Here is a 14,551-nt window from a genome sequence, read left to right on the forward strand (position 1 = left end):
TCCGAAAAACTGTTAAATTCGTCTTCTCCGTTCTTATAACCACTGTCACTTGGATTAGCCTATATCGTCTTATCTTTAGACATTGCTTATTGATCTACTGAATTGCTTGCAGTTCCCTAAAGATATAATGCTACTTCATGAACCTCCAAGTCTTCACACATACTTCTAGGAATACTGTTGCATGTTATTCTGTTTATATACATTTTTAATTTATATACCAGATTAAATTTATAATTTTTTTGATCAGGATTTTTGTATGACAGATATTTGTAATTTTCATTTTTTTCTTGTCCTGGTTTTGTCAAGTTGTTTTTTAAAAATAAGTTTTGCATTTTGTTTAAAGTGTCAAAAGCATCAGTATAAATTTGTTAATATCTTATCCTTTCTGTAGCATCAGTAGTGATGTTTCCTCTTTTCCTTTTTGATATTGGTCATTAATATTTCTTTTCTTGATCAGTTTTGCTAGAGTGTTATTATTTTTATTAGTCTTTATAAATTCATCTTTTAGTTGACGACTTTTCTTTATTATATAACTGTTTTCTATTTCAGAGATTTTTGCCAAGTGACAAAGTATAGAAATGATCCCTGAAAGTATAGTCTTGATTTTTACCAAGTGAATAAGTTCTCACCCTTTGTCCAAAATGAGGAAACCCACAGTTCCAAGAGTTATAATTCTCTCTCTCATTGGTTATATTAATTTATCTTCGTATTTAGTCATAGTCACACTGAATATTCCATTATCCAAAGTCTAAGTTGAGCAGTTAACTTATATCAACTTGTGTGTAAAGTAGAAACGGGGACAGAGAAGATATACCTGTAACAAGCAAACAGAAACTGCTGTCAGGATACTTGTTTCTCTAATTTGTTACAAGACAGGATTGCTATCCCCCGGTTAGTTCTTCTGCTCCCTGGTTCCATACGCCCCCACCCTCAGCTAGACCCAGCTGGTTGGAACTTTTCTGGTGGTGTGACCCAAACCCAGCCGGTTGAATTCTCAATCATCCTCTTTTGTTCAGACATTTTTATGGACCTGTCTTGACCTCCATCTCTCATCCTGTTTTAGCCATGTTTAATGTGCTGTTAAACTTGTCCACTGATTCTTAATTTTGATTATGGTCGTTTTCAGTATTAGAATGTCCAATATTATTTTTTTTTCAAATATGCTCTGTTGCTCTGTAAAGTTTTCAACTGACTGCCTGTTTAAAGTTGTCTTTCATCTTTGTGAGCTTAGTAAAGTTCATTCGTTTTATAAGATGTAAGTGATAATCTCCATAATTGGAATATCTTCAAGGTCTCTTTCTGTTTGTTGGTTGTCTTGTGTCTTCATGTGACTAACCAGTTGGATCATGCTAGACATTGTCTTTGAAAAATTATAGGTAGAAATAATTGGAGACCAAAGATAAAGCTATCTTTCTTTATCTTTATTTAGAGAGTATTTTTGTTCCTTCTATTAGGAGTCTTGGCATACTGGCAGTTCTAGTGTCACCTAAGCCAACTGTAAGTCTTGGGGTTTTCTCTCACCCCAAGATGACTCATAGCTAGCTGTAGTCCAGGTAAGGGCTAATTTACTTCTGGTACCCCCATACCCTAAGAGCAAGTCACTGTGTCCCAGTTCAGGGTGCCGTGTGTTCGTTCGAGCCCCTGTCTTCTGTGCGGCGTTGTGTCCAACCTTTGCCCCCTCCCTCCTTGAGGCTGCCAGGAGCACTCTCAGCCTTTGGCAGCTTCTCCCAAATAGATGAATCTCTCCAGAGCAAAAGCAGCTCCGAATGCCTGGAATTTGCAACTTCTGCTCTTGGCTTTGTATTGAATAGCTCTTCCCATTTTGTTACTTACAGCATGCTTTTAAGATTTTAAAATTGTTCCTTAGCTTTTGAACTTGTCCTCAGTGTTGGGTTTGTGTGAATGACCTCATCTGGTGTTATTGGAAGTGAAAACACAGGACAAATGATTCAATCTGTTATTTAACTGTGCTTTCATTTTCTCATCTTTAATATGGGATTCATCACGACTTACTAGCTCGTAGGGTTTGGGGGATTCTCAAATGAGGTAACACATTGTGTGCTTACAGTAGCACCTGACATGTAGAAAATGCTCAGTTTATCATTACATTAATATGAGAACATTTGAACTTTGTTGCTCTTCAAAACCTTTTCAAGCATGAATTAGCCCCCTTATTGCCCAAAGTAAATTGGCAGGGGTTATGAAAAATTTACAAATAACATTCATATTGACTGACCTTTCTGTCAACCCTGATTTTGGGAGATGATACCTTTTTTCCCTAATGTTTTTTTTTTTTTTCTTAAGTGAGAAGTGGGGAGGCAAAGAGACAGACTCCTGAATGCTCCCTGACTGGGATCACCCAGCAAGCCCACTACTGGGGCCATGCTCTCCCCATCTGGGGCCGTTGATCTGTTGCTCTGCAACTGAACTATTCTAGTGCCTGAAGCAGAGGCTACGGTGCCATCCTCAGCACTGGGGCCAACTTGCTCTAACCAAGCCATGACTGTGGGAGGAGAAGAGAGAGATAAAAAGAGAAAAGGGGAGGGGAAGGGGTGAAGAAGCAGATGGTCGCTTTTCCTGTGTGCCCTGAGCAGGAATTGAACCTGGGACATCCACATGCTGGGCTGATGTTCTACCACTGAGCCAACCAGCCAGGACCTCCTTAATGTTTTTAAGACTTTATAATATGAAGAAAATTTAATTTTATCTAGCACGAGATCATGACCGTGATATGTGTGTGTGTATATATATGCATATATACTTGTGTATGTATAAATATATGTGAATATGTAAAGAATGATAAGCCCTGAGATATGTATGTGTTTATATGCATATGTAAATATATAAAAACTAAATGGGAAGCTGTTTTAATTATTTAAAGTATGGCCATCTGTTGATAAAATAACGAGGCTGGAGCTGAGGAGAACAAAATGAGGTAGAATTGGGATTCTGTTTTTTATTTATTTAAAATTTTTATTTTTAATTTATTGTGTCGACATGGTTTCATGTGCCCCACTCAATATCACACCCTCTGCATGCATCCTGCCCCCGCTGCCCCATGCGAAGTCTCCTTCCACCCCATTTCAGCGCCTTCGGTCCCCTTCCCTCTGCCTCCTCCCCCTCTCCCTCTGGCTGTTGCTGTCCTGTTGTCTATATCTGTGTGTTAGGTATATATAATTTGGCTAATCCCTTTACCTTCTTTGATCTCATCCCCTTTCCCCCTTCCCTCTGACAGCTTTAAATATTTTTAGATTCTGGAAATCATATAGACAAGAGAAAAAGATAAAAACAGGTGCTGGATTCAGGAAGTCTGGTGAGGGCTACTTGAGCATCCTGGTGCATGGAGAACGGATTTAGCTAGTAGAGCGACTCTGAAAGTAGTGGGCACCTGTACTATTTCCGAGTTCCACAGAGCTGCAAAGCGTACCCGGTTTTCCTTCTTCTGCCTCCACCTCGATTTTGTGCAGAGGAAATTGAACTTAATCTATTTTGTATTAACATTTAACACATCAGTACGATAGTCAATCTTTCATAGCATTTTCTCCACTATATAAAATGAAATGGTCTTAATACATTCAAAATAAATTTCTTTTGAGATGTGGAGAGATACATGGCAATTTGGACAATTTCTTAAGTCGTAAATAACTTTTTTTTTGGTAAATTGCTATGTTCATTCCTCTGGTTTACTGTCTTCAATTTTCTTATGCTACTATACATCTTAAAGTTCCTTTAAGGTAATTATTTTCATGATTTTGTTTTCTAGGTTAACGGAGCCTTCTGGATATTTAACAGATGGTCCAATTAACTATAAGTATAAAACTAAATGTACATGGCTGATTGAAGGCTAGTAAGTATACAATTTGGGTATACTTATTTTATTCTGAGATGGTAAAGAAGATGATACCAGTGTTAAAGTATACCAACTTTATAATTATATAGTTTACTTAATTGCTTATCATTAGAAAAACATTATTTACGGCATTTTTGTAGAATTTGCAACTTTTAGATACCATGTTTAATATAAATTACAATACCCACTCTCTTGTGATAATAGTTTAATTTGTACATGTATTTTATTTTTGAATTATGTTTGTATGGTGTTAAATCGAGTAGGCATTTTTGGCTTCTTTTAAACATCTTGTTATGGAACTTGAAAATTCCATAGAAAGTAAAAATATTCAATAATGAATTATACCTTTGGTATATATTATTCAACATTTTAAGTCTAAGGGTGCTTAAAAAAGAACATCTTATAGAAAACAGTGAATTATCCTCTAAGAGCAGCGGTTCTCAACCTGTGGGTCGCGACCCCGGCGGGGGTCGAATAAATATGTATTTTCCGATGGCTTTAGACGACCCCTGTGTTTTGGTCGTTCGACCCCTGCCGGGGTCGCGACCCACAGGTTGAGAACCGCTGTCTTAGAGGTATTTTTCAGTAATGAAGGCTTGAGACTGAATTTATCTATTTAAACATTGACTGGATCATAAATGAATCGATACAAATTTCCTTTGAACCAGTTTATGATTTTCAAAGAGTGTATTTGGAAAACTGGTGATTTAGGTGTTATCTTAAAAGTTTTTTAGAACTTTAAGGTTATAAATTCCTTGTGCATATATGATCTCATTTTGGTTATTTGTTAATAGTATACCCTGTTGAGACCTTTCATCAAAATATGAAGACCTTATTAGGGCCTCTAGGTAAGACTTGTGTAGATATAAGAGTAGTTGCTTCTTGAGTGTTAAATTTTAACATTCAACTTTATTTAAATATAATTTGCATACAGTAAAATGCACCCATATTAAGTATACAGTTCAGTAAGGTTTCAATCATGTATACAATCTATGTAATGTCCACCTTAATCAAGAAATAGAACATTTCTTGTGTACTGAAATTTTAGAAAAGGATGATACTGACATATGGCCTGTAAATAGAATTTGAAGTTGCATGTCTTTTATACAAATTAGGTATGACTGCTTATCAGTCTTTTACATTGGTGACTTAAGGATGTATAGCAAAATTATCTGTAAATAGGTTTTAATAAAATACCCTGCTTACAGTTTCTTCAGACCGTGATTTGCATATTACATATTAACTTAAAAATCTCTTATTTTATTTTTGTAGTCCAAATGCAGTGTTAAGATTAAGATTCAATCATTTTGCTACAGAATGTAGCTGGGATCATATGTACGTTTATGATGGAGATTCCATTTATGCACCTTTAATAGCTGTTCTCAGGTGAGTGCTTGCTAATGTTTCGTTGATGAACTTAGAGTTTTAGAAAAGTAACTGTGTAATTCATTTATTTATTTGAAATATATATTCTGATTTATACTTCAGACTTAATTTTGCAGAGATATTGACCGTCAACTTAGGTATTTATGCACTAATGTCAATATCGATAAAGCTAAGATAAGTCTTGTATCAAAAAAGTAGATTTTTAAAAAAATTAACTTTATTGTGGTGACAGGCAACATAATGACACAGATTTCAGGTGCCCGGGACGCTAGCGACTGAGTCCATGTTCGGATACGGAAGGGATTCACACCCAAGCTGCAGTGCGGTCTGCTGGAGGCTTTGTCTTCTACTGGTTCACTTTCATTTTTATCAGCTGGGCGTCCCGGGTCAAAGTGAGCACGCTGGGAGCGCGCTGGCTTCCACTCTGTTCTAGCGCTGTGCCGCAGCCTGGGTCCGTAGGCCCTTAGCTCTCCCCTCCGACGCCGAAATCAGCAAACGCCTGTGAGGACAAGTGGTCCCAGGGCCTGGGCTCACCGTCTTCCCGGCGCATTCAGATTGGTTTGTTTGTTTGTTTGTTTTTTTGTTTTTTTTTTTCATTTTTCTGAAGCTGGAAACAGGGAGAGACAGTCAGACAGACTCCCGCATGCGCCCGACCGGGATCCACCCGGCACGCCCACCAGGGGCGGTGCTCTGCCCACCAGGGGGCGATGCTCTGCCCATCCTGGGCGTCGCCATATTGCGACCAGAGCCACTCTAGTGCCTGAGGCAGAGGCCACAGAGCCATGCCCAGCGCCCGGGCCATCTTTGCTCCAATGGAGCCTTGGCTGCGGGAGGGGAAGAGAGAGAGAGGAAAGCGCGGTGGAGGGGTGGAGAAGCAAATGGGCGCTTCTCCTATGTGCCCTGGCCGGGAATCGAACCCGGGTCCTCCGCACGCTAGGCCGACGCTCTACCGCTGAGCCAACCGGCCAGGGCTTGGTTTGTTTGTTTTTATGTAATGTGTCATTTTTCTAGTTGATGTCAGTGGCAGGGTTGTTTGGTCCAAGTTGCTTGATGTGTTATGTAAGAGGTGGAAACCCTCATTTATTTAATGCTTTTTAAAACACTTATAAACAACCAAGCAGATTAATGTTTTTTTTAAAATTATTTTGTGATTTTTAGAGAGGGAGAAGAAGGAAGAGAGAGAAAGAGAGAGAGAGACACACACACACACACACATACATCAATTTGTTGTTCCGCTTATATATTTATGCACTCATTGGTTGACACTCGTATGTGCTGTGACCAGGGATTGAACCCACAACCTTGGTGTATGGGGACCATGCTCCAACCAAATATGTTCTTTTCATCTCTTTCAGAGAGATTAACTATTTTTATTATAAAGGCTTGGAAATAAGTATTATTAGGAATATACCCATTTTTGATATAATCTCACTGTAATGAAAAATACCTATATGAGGCCAGCCAAGACCAGTATTATAGAATTTAAATTCTGTGGATGGTCTTTTTTAAAAATCTTTTCTTCCTTCATAAACATAAGCAGTAGATGTAATAATTATTGTTAAAGCAGCAAGAGTTGATTACTTTCTGTTTGCTTTTGAGACTGTGTTTGCCAAAGAAATGACTTGACTATAATATTTTATTTTGTTCCATCAACTATTTGAATGAGGGAGTTCAGTTCCTGGCAGGCCCACATGTAAGTCTGACCATGTGTAAAGGAATGGACTATTTTCAGTAGTTAGTGTGATACGTTGTGAGCACTTCTGTTCTTTCTCCTACTACACGTTTTCACAGGTTTAGAGCGAGCAGTGTGCTAGAAGTAAATGAAGACATGTGACATTTCTACATGAAGAACTAGGCTTAAGAGGGGAGCAATACCAGCTAAATTCTCACTTTTGCACATTTATACTCCCCTCTCCCCCGCACCAAGCTGTTTTCTTTTTGTTCTTATGATGGCCCTGAGTAATAGGCTACTTTGGGCTAGTTGGCAAACTCATCAGTCAACAGAGCCAAACATCAACAGTACAATGATTGAAATTTCTTTTGAGAGCCACATTTTTAAACTTAAACTATATAGGTAGGTACATTCCTTATCAAGGTAGCACCCGCACGCGGTGTTTTGTGGAAGAGCCACACTCCAGGGGCCAAAGAGCCGCAAGTGGCTCGTGTTGTATAAGTATCCAACATTTGAAAGAAATTGAGAAAGCATCTGTTTTTAGATGACCTGGAACAGCTGGAGTAGTATATTGGACGTGAACAAGTTTAAGTAGGATGTCACTGTGATCACTTAGCTGGTGTGGGGGGATGTTCCTTGTAACTTCACCGGAGTTTTTCACCAGGGGAAAGTGTAAAGCGGTAGGTAAGCTAACTCGCTAAGAGTACAGGGGGAGGGGGCTTTAAGCGAAGGGTTACATATGAAGTTAAAGACCATCCTGTAGTATAAGGACTTTGTGGCTAGCAGGCAGGACGGAGGGAGAAACAGAACTTTGCCCTGAGGACCGTGAGAAGAAAAGCGGAGTGTGGCGGCGGCAGCGTGGGTGTGAGCCCTTGGGATGAATGGGGCGAATTGGGCTGGAAACGGTTGGGAATCTATTTCAGCTTTATTCTCCTTCCGGTTACCCGTTCTAATATGAATACTGAGTGATTCTGACAAGAATGCTTTTGGTTTTATGTGATTAACGGTCTTCCGTGTACTGAGGTACGCATCGCTCAATTCTGCTCCCTCCTAGTGGTTTGATCGTCCCCGAAACGAGGGGGAACGAAACCGTGCCTGAAGTGGTCACCACGTCCGGCTATGCACTGTTACACTTCTTTAGTGATGCCGCCTATAACCTCACTGGTTTCAACATTTTTTATTCGTAAGTATATTTTTTTCCTTTAATTTATGTTGCAATGGTTTTTAATCGTTATACTTAAGAGAGATATTGTGCGTTTTTGTAAATATCGACAAGCTGATTAGTGCATGGGGCTTCAAAATATACAGGATCTCTTCATAAGTGACACTAAATGTTAGTAACATGTCTCAAAATACCGTCTAAGCTTGCATTAGGATCAATTCTAAGTCCTAGGATGTTATGGTAGCCCATTAAGCTTGGTGGAAAGTTAGTCATGAAATTTAACGTTGCTGGTAACTGATTAAGTAAACAAATATGGATGAGTGGAACTTGACTCATAGCAGCAGGTGTGTGGGGCTGCAGGGAACCATCTGCCTCCCCGTGTGGCAGAGTCAGGGCTGGCTGGTCCCCGTCTGTCTGTGTCCCAGGCTGAGGATGTTCTGTGCACATTATGTCCTTTATTTCTCATCACAACAGTTCTGTCAGGTTGGAATTGTCCCCATTTTACACATGAGGAAATTGAGGCTTTAGGAGATGAGGTAAGTGGCTACCCCACCGTCTTTCTAAAATAAACTCAGTATGTGTTGAGAATCTATTATGTGTCTGACACTCTATAGAATTTTTCCTATCTGAAAGTCCAAGGGCGAAGTGAAGTAGCCAGACATGCTTTCCCAGGAAGGACACAGAGGGACTCAATGCATTCATTCCGTTTCTTTAGGCATGCAGGAAAGGATAACCAGAGAATTTGTTACCAAGAATGGAACATTCTAAATATCTTGCATCTGCAATCTATCGTAGAATATATTTGTCTCGAGTATATATGCAGCCCTGGCCAGATAGTTTGGTTGGTTAGAGCATCATCCCGAAGTGCAGAGTATGTATGCAAAGGAGAATAAATAAATAGTAGAATATAATTAGTTAAAGGGCACTGTAATACATTTCTGGGTAACAGTATATAGATGATAACATGCTATTAAAATAGTAATAAGAAATGATATCTTGCTTCTCACATAGTTTCAGGTATTCATGAATTTCACTTTCTTCATTCAGAACAGTTGAGTGCTTAAGTCTTTACAGAGCATTGTGCTTCAAATGGTATATATCTGCAGATGTTGAGTCCTGGGAAGTTTGGGGTCTTTGTAGCCAAGTAAACTTATTGGATGAACTCAGGCCATTTGTAAGTAAATTTAACTGAATTGCATTAGGGGTAAGAGGTACAGAGTAAAAAGGTGAAGTCATACTGTGAAGTTGTGTTAAGTACCCAAGACGACATACAGTGATAAAGCTTACAAAATGGCAACCGGAATTCTTTTCCAGTTCTCTTGAATTTGAATATGTATGAATTATGTTTTACAGAATCAATTCTTGTCCTAACAACTGTTCTGGTCACGGAAAGTGTACAACCAGTGTCTCTGTTCCGAGTCAAGTGTATTGTGAGTGTGACAAATACTGGAAGGGTGAAGCCTGTGATATTCCTTACTGCAAAGCCAACTGCGGGAGTCCAGATCACGGTTACTGTGACCTCACAGGGGAAAAGTTGTGTGTCTGCAATGATAGTTGGCAAGGTAAGTGTGCATGGTGTCATGGCTTTTGAATCTGATTCGTGCATCTGAGAGATTAATACAAAGCTACACTCATCTGTTTTGCTGTAGTTTGCAACACCTACATCTTATTTATTCGCTTTGTTTTTAGAATGTTCAATTAGCAATCAACTTCTTAGTTTGCCTAATCAAAATAAAATTGGTATATCTTGTTTACATGCTCTTTTGTAAAATAAAGTTATATAAAGTTCTTTTTAAATTGTAGGTGTGTATTATGATCTTCTGTAATTTTTGCTGAATCCCCAAAGGTTTGATGATTTGGCTGAATTTAACACATGGTGCATTCAAATTTGATTTATGCTAGGTAACACAGTTTATTGGGGGAAAAAAAAAGGGATGCCTATGCGTATTAAACTTATTTCTTAGGAGATACTGCCCTCTTGTGGTTAATTTTAAAAGATCATAGTATATTTTAAAAGACGGTAAGAGTGTTCAGCTGCTTATTGCAGAAGATTCCTGAGTATGAATTTCTAAACAATTTCTATAATTATCTTTCATTAAAGATTACTTTTAGACTACATTGAAGAGTTTTAGTTGACTTAAGTATTTGGGTAAAAAAATCTTTTTTTTTCTTGTGCAATTAAATGAAGACATGGGCCTTTTATCCATATACTTGCCCATTTGTAGCTTACTTTGTGCTGATTGTATTTATATATTGAGAGCTAACTTTGTGCAAACATATTAATCCTGTTGATAGAGGGAACTTTGACTTGGGAAATACATATTAGGAAGCGACATGTTGATGTGTTATAATACAGTCGTAGATCTCTCTAAGTAAAAATCAAAGGGAATATGGTCTTCTAGTTGTCTTTACCATTCTTGTGATAAATTTAAAAACATGTTACTGAGAATGCTGAGTCTTTTTTTTTTTTACAGAGACAGATTGAGAGTCAGAGAGAGGGATAGACAGGGACAAACAGACAGGAACGAAGAGAGATGAGAAGCATCAATTATCAGTTTTTCGTTGCGACACTTTAGTTGTTCATTGATTGCTTTCTCATATGTGCCTTGACCGTGGGGCTACAGCAGACCGAGTAACCCCTTGCTCGAGCCAGAGACCTTGGGTCCAAGCTGGTGAGCTTTGCTCAAACCAGATGAGCTTGTGCTCAAGCTGGCGACTTTGGTGTCTTGAACCTGGGTCCTGCACATCCCAGACCGACCCTCTATCCACTGCGCCACCGCCTTGTCAGGCGAGAATGCTGAATACTTACTTCAAGAAATTATTTTAGGCTTTGTATAAATTATGCCCATCTTAAACCCATATTATCTCATAAAAATATTAGTTACTCCTACCACACAAAATACCAGTGATTACTTATTGAATTGAATTTGATTATGCCGTATAATTATGACAGATACAATTTTCTCAGTGTTCTTTAATTATAGGGCCATGGCTTTTATTAAGTGGCTATTTTAATCATTTGTGATCTTTCTTCTAAAAAAGTATCTTGAAATGTCTTTTTTTTAAGTTTCATTTTATGTTTTTTTCTAAGGAGAGAATGATATATCTAGAATATATTTAAAATCAGGCCTGAGAAGTACAGATATAGCTTATACATGTAGTGTTTTTCAAACTGCTGGTAACCTTTATTTTATTTCAACTGTCTTGAAAGCAAGCAGAAACATTTGTATAATACTATTCTCTGTGAACATATCTGTTCTTCTTCTTGTTCTGTACTTTTCGTAATCCTTCTTTGAAATGCTTCATTTTCTGGGGTTTTATCATATAGATCTAGTTCAAAATATTATCTTCTGTTTTTCAGGCTTTTGTTTATTGGCCTTTCCTATTTTATTATTCTTTCAGTAATGCCTCACATAATAAAAATTCCTTATTCTTATATATCAATGAGCAACTAGAAACGGGGAAGCAAAAACAAAGTGATAGTATGATTAGTTCTATATATACTTTTATTTGATGAATTATAAAGTATTATAGAAATCAAACCCATTTTGAATGATTATTAATTCCTAATAGTTAAAGAGTTGATCTCTGCGCTGATGTGAATGTTTTGAGGAGAGAATGCTTGGTGAATGAGATACTACTCTTCTTCCGAGACAGACAATGTACAGACTGGCTCCTGTGAGCTCCAAACCCGATCCCTGAGTCTGTCTGTAAGGAACTTGGGATTATGACCAGAATTATTAGCGGGGAAATGAGGATTTTAGTTCAGACATGTAGAATGTGGTGGAATCACTGAGGAGAGACATTTTATTTCTAGGACATCTGGGAAATGATCCAAGTATTAGAGATATTTGAAAATGAGAGAGAAGGAGGCAATCTTTCTGAGATTTAAAAACTGGCAGTTTTTTCTTTTCTTTTCTATCTTTTTTAAAATTTATTTTGGTAATGTGTTACTTGGGACCAGATTCTTTGGGTTCCAGAGCAGATTGTCTCAAATATGTTACTTAAATTTTGCAGACTGTTGCTAGTTCCATTATATTTTATCATGTCATGTTGGTTACCATTTTCTGTTTGGTTCTATGATAGTCCACACAAAAAGAGTAAGTGTCGCATTCTGGAAACTGAGGTTTGTCTTAAGAGAGCACAGAGGAAAAGCCTAGCTTTCTATTAAGTCTTGAATCCCCCTCCTGACATTTCTCCAGTGATTGTCCTACCTTTCTTGACGTCTCCCTCTTTCTCTTGATCTAGTTTTTGTGTGGAGCCCCTCCCGGGACCCCTGTTGAGCCATCACTATACTCCCCCCTTACTTTTCTCTTCCAGCTCTTTCTTCCTTAACCATCTGCTCTCATCTTTTTACTGTTTGAGGCATTTTCCCAAATAACACAGGAGTATATACTAAGGGCTAATAGCACTATTAAAATCCATTTTCCCTTTTTTCCCGAGGAGAATACTTACCCAACTCAAAAGCTAAAGTAGCAGAGAATATGAAAAATGCTAAATGCAGCATTTTGAAAAGCACACAAGTTTACTATATGATGTTTAATTTTGTCATAATGTATACCTGTTAATGACATAGGCATATTAAATAGATTACTTAAAGCAGTGGTCCCCAATCCCCGGGCTGTGAACCGGTACTGGTCTGTGGGCCATTTGGTACCGGTCCACAGAGAAAGAATAAATAACTTACATTATTTTCGTTTTATTTATATTTAAGTTTGAACGATGTTTTATTTTTAAAAAATGACCAGATTCCCTCTGTTACATCCGTCTAAGACTCACTCTTGACGCTTGTCTCGGTCACGTGATACATTTATCCGTCCCACCCTAAAGGCTGGTCCGTGAAAATATTTTCTGACATTAAACCGGTCCGTGGCCCAAAAAAGGTTGGGGACCACTGACTTAAAGGACAGGGAACTGGGCGGATTCATATATGTCTGTGATAGGTTTTATGTAATAAAATGTGTATGTCTTAATAAGTCAAAGGAGGTAAAAAGGTAACTTTGAAGAACATTTTTCTTTTATGATGGTTTCTAAACATTGGAATAGATTTTTAGAAGACATCAAAATCAAGATATAACAGATTGGGTTTATGTTCGTATGTACAGACTACAGTGGAACATTTTCATTTTCGAAGCAGGCTCCAAGGTATGCATTCCTCCTTCTACCCCAGTCAACTCCCTTATTACAGTGGCTGCAGGTTTTCCTCACTTACGAAGCACTGAAAAGATACCGAGTCACTGGAAGTCTTAGACTGTCAGCTGCAGAAACAGTTCTGGCTTATTTGAGCAGAAAATGTAGTTAGTGGAAAGTTTGGCAGAGACGGTCACCTAGCATTCATTCTTCTCTTCTTTTTAATAATAGAATTCACTGAGGTGTTTTTGGAGGGGGCTAAGCACATGCCCCCTCAGCTACAAACCGCGCTTCTCAGCCTTCCTTGCAGCTAGTATGGCTACTCTACTCAGTTCCGGGCAGTAGGATGTGTGTGGAGGTGCCGTGTGGGAATTTTAGAACACCAAAGCCTTCCCCAATGGTTGATAAATGGCAGTAACTCATCGCCAGTAGAATGTCTCCTGTGAGAGAGATTAATTTTTAGTTTATGTAAGCAACTATGTTTGAATCTCTGAATCTGCACCCTCACTAACGCAAAGGATATTGAGTGGCTCGCCAAAGAGATGGGAGGCTTGCAAAACCGCGGACGGAGAGGGGCTGGTGCGGCAAGGCTAAGCGGGGTCCCCATGGAGATGGAGCCACAGGCGGTGTGATTGGGACATTCTGTCACCGCCACCACTAGCCTCCTCCCTGTGGATGCTGCATGCTGCAGGCATGGGTAGAGGGAATGCTGAATTGTCCCCACATCTTCGTGTCCCGTGTGAAGATCTGAAATCCTGCCGAGTAGCAACTGCTTGGTTCAACCTCAGTCATTCCTGTCCTGTGGCCGCCTTGCGGTAGAGAGAGAGAATTGAACTTTTCTGATTTGTGTGGGACCGTGATGGCGAACCTATGACACGGTTGTCAGCACTGACACACGAAGCCATTTTCAATGACACGCGGCCGCATACCAGAGAAGTATGGGGCCACATGCCGAGAAGGACATTTCATCCTTGGCTTCTGCATGGCCAGGTGCAGTAGCTGAGGATAAAACATTTGCTGTAGTGTAGACACTCTGTGCCGGAGGTCTGTAGGCCAAAACATCAGAACTCCAGCACAGAGCATCTAGTTCTGGGACTTCTGGTTAGGCTGTTAGGGGATCTTTGACCTCACTTCCGGCCGGCGGAGCAGGGAGCAGTGGAATGGGGGGGACGCATCTCTGGGGGCCCTGTGATCGCCATTACCAGCAACCACATAACCACAGCAACCATCATCCAATCTACTGTGCTGGGGTGTCGTGGATTTCTAATTGACCATCATTACTGAGATAAGTGAGGGGGAGGCTGGGAGAGGCGAGGGCCTGTGCTGTGGGTGCCATTTCCCACCATTAGAA

General features: G+C 39.3%; 1 protein-coding gene across 2 annotated transcripts in view; it reads left to right on the forward strand.

The window, feature by feature from the left end:
* ATRNL1 (attractin like 1) overlaps window positions 1–14,551 on the forward strand; it is a 546,562-nt gene that overhangs the window by 20,765 nt on the left and 511,246 nt on the right. For both annotated transcript variants that reach the window (XM_066238474.1, XM_066238473.1), the window contains exons 2-5: window positions 3,764–3,847; window positions 5,123–5,236; window positions 7,963–8,091; window positions 9,424–9,632. In XM_066238474.1, coding sequence (XP_066094571.1) covers window positions 3,764–3,847; window positions 5,123–5,236; window positions 7,963–8,091; window positions 9,424–9,632 — 536 coding nt within the window. The remainder of the gene's footprint in view (window positions 1–3,763; window positions 3,848–5,122; window positions 5,237–7,962; window positions 8,092–9,423; window positions 9,633–14,551) is intronic.

This window comes from Saccopteryx bilineata, chromosome 7, assembly GCF_036850765.1.
Source record: "Saccopteryx bilineata isolate mSacBil1 chromosome 7, mSacBil1_pri_phased_curated, whole genome shotgun sequence".
Taxonomy (NCBI): domain Eukaryota; kingdom Metazoa; phylum Chordata; class Mammalia; order Chiroptera; family Emballonuridae; genus Saccopteryx; species Saccopteryx bilineata.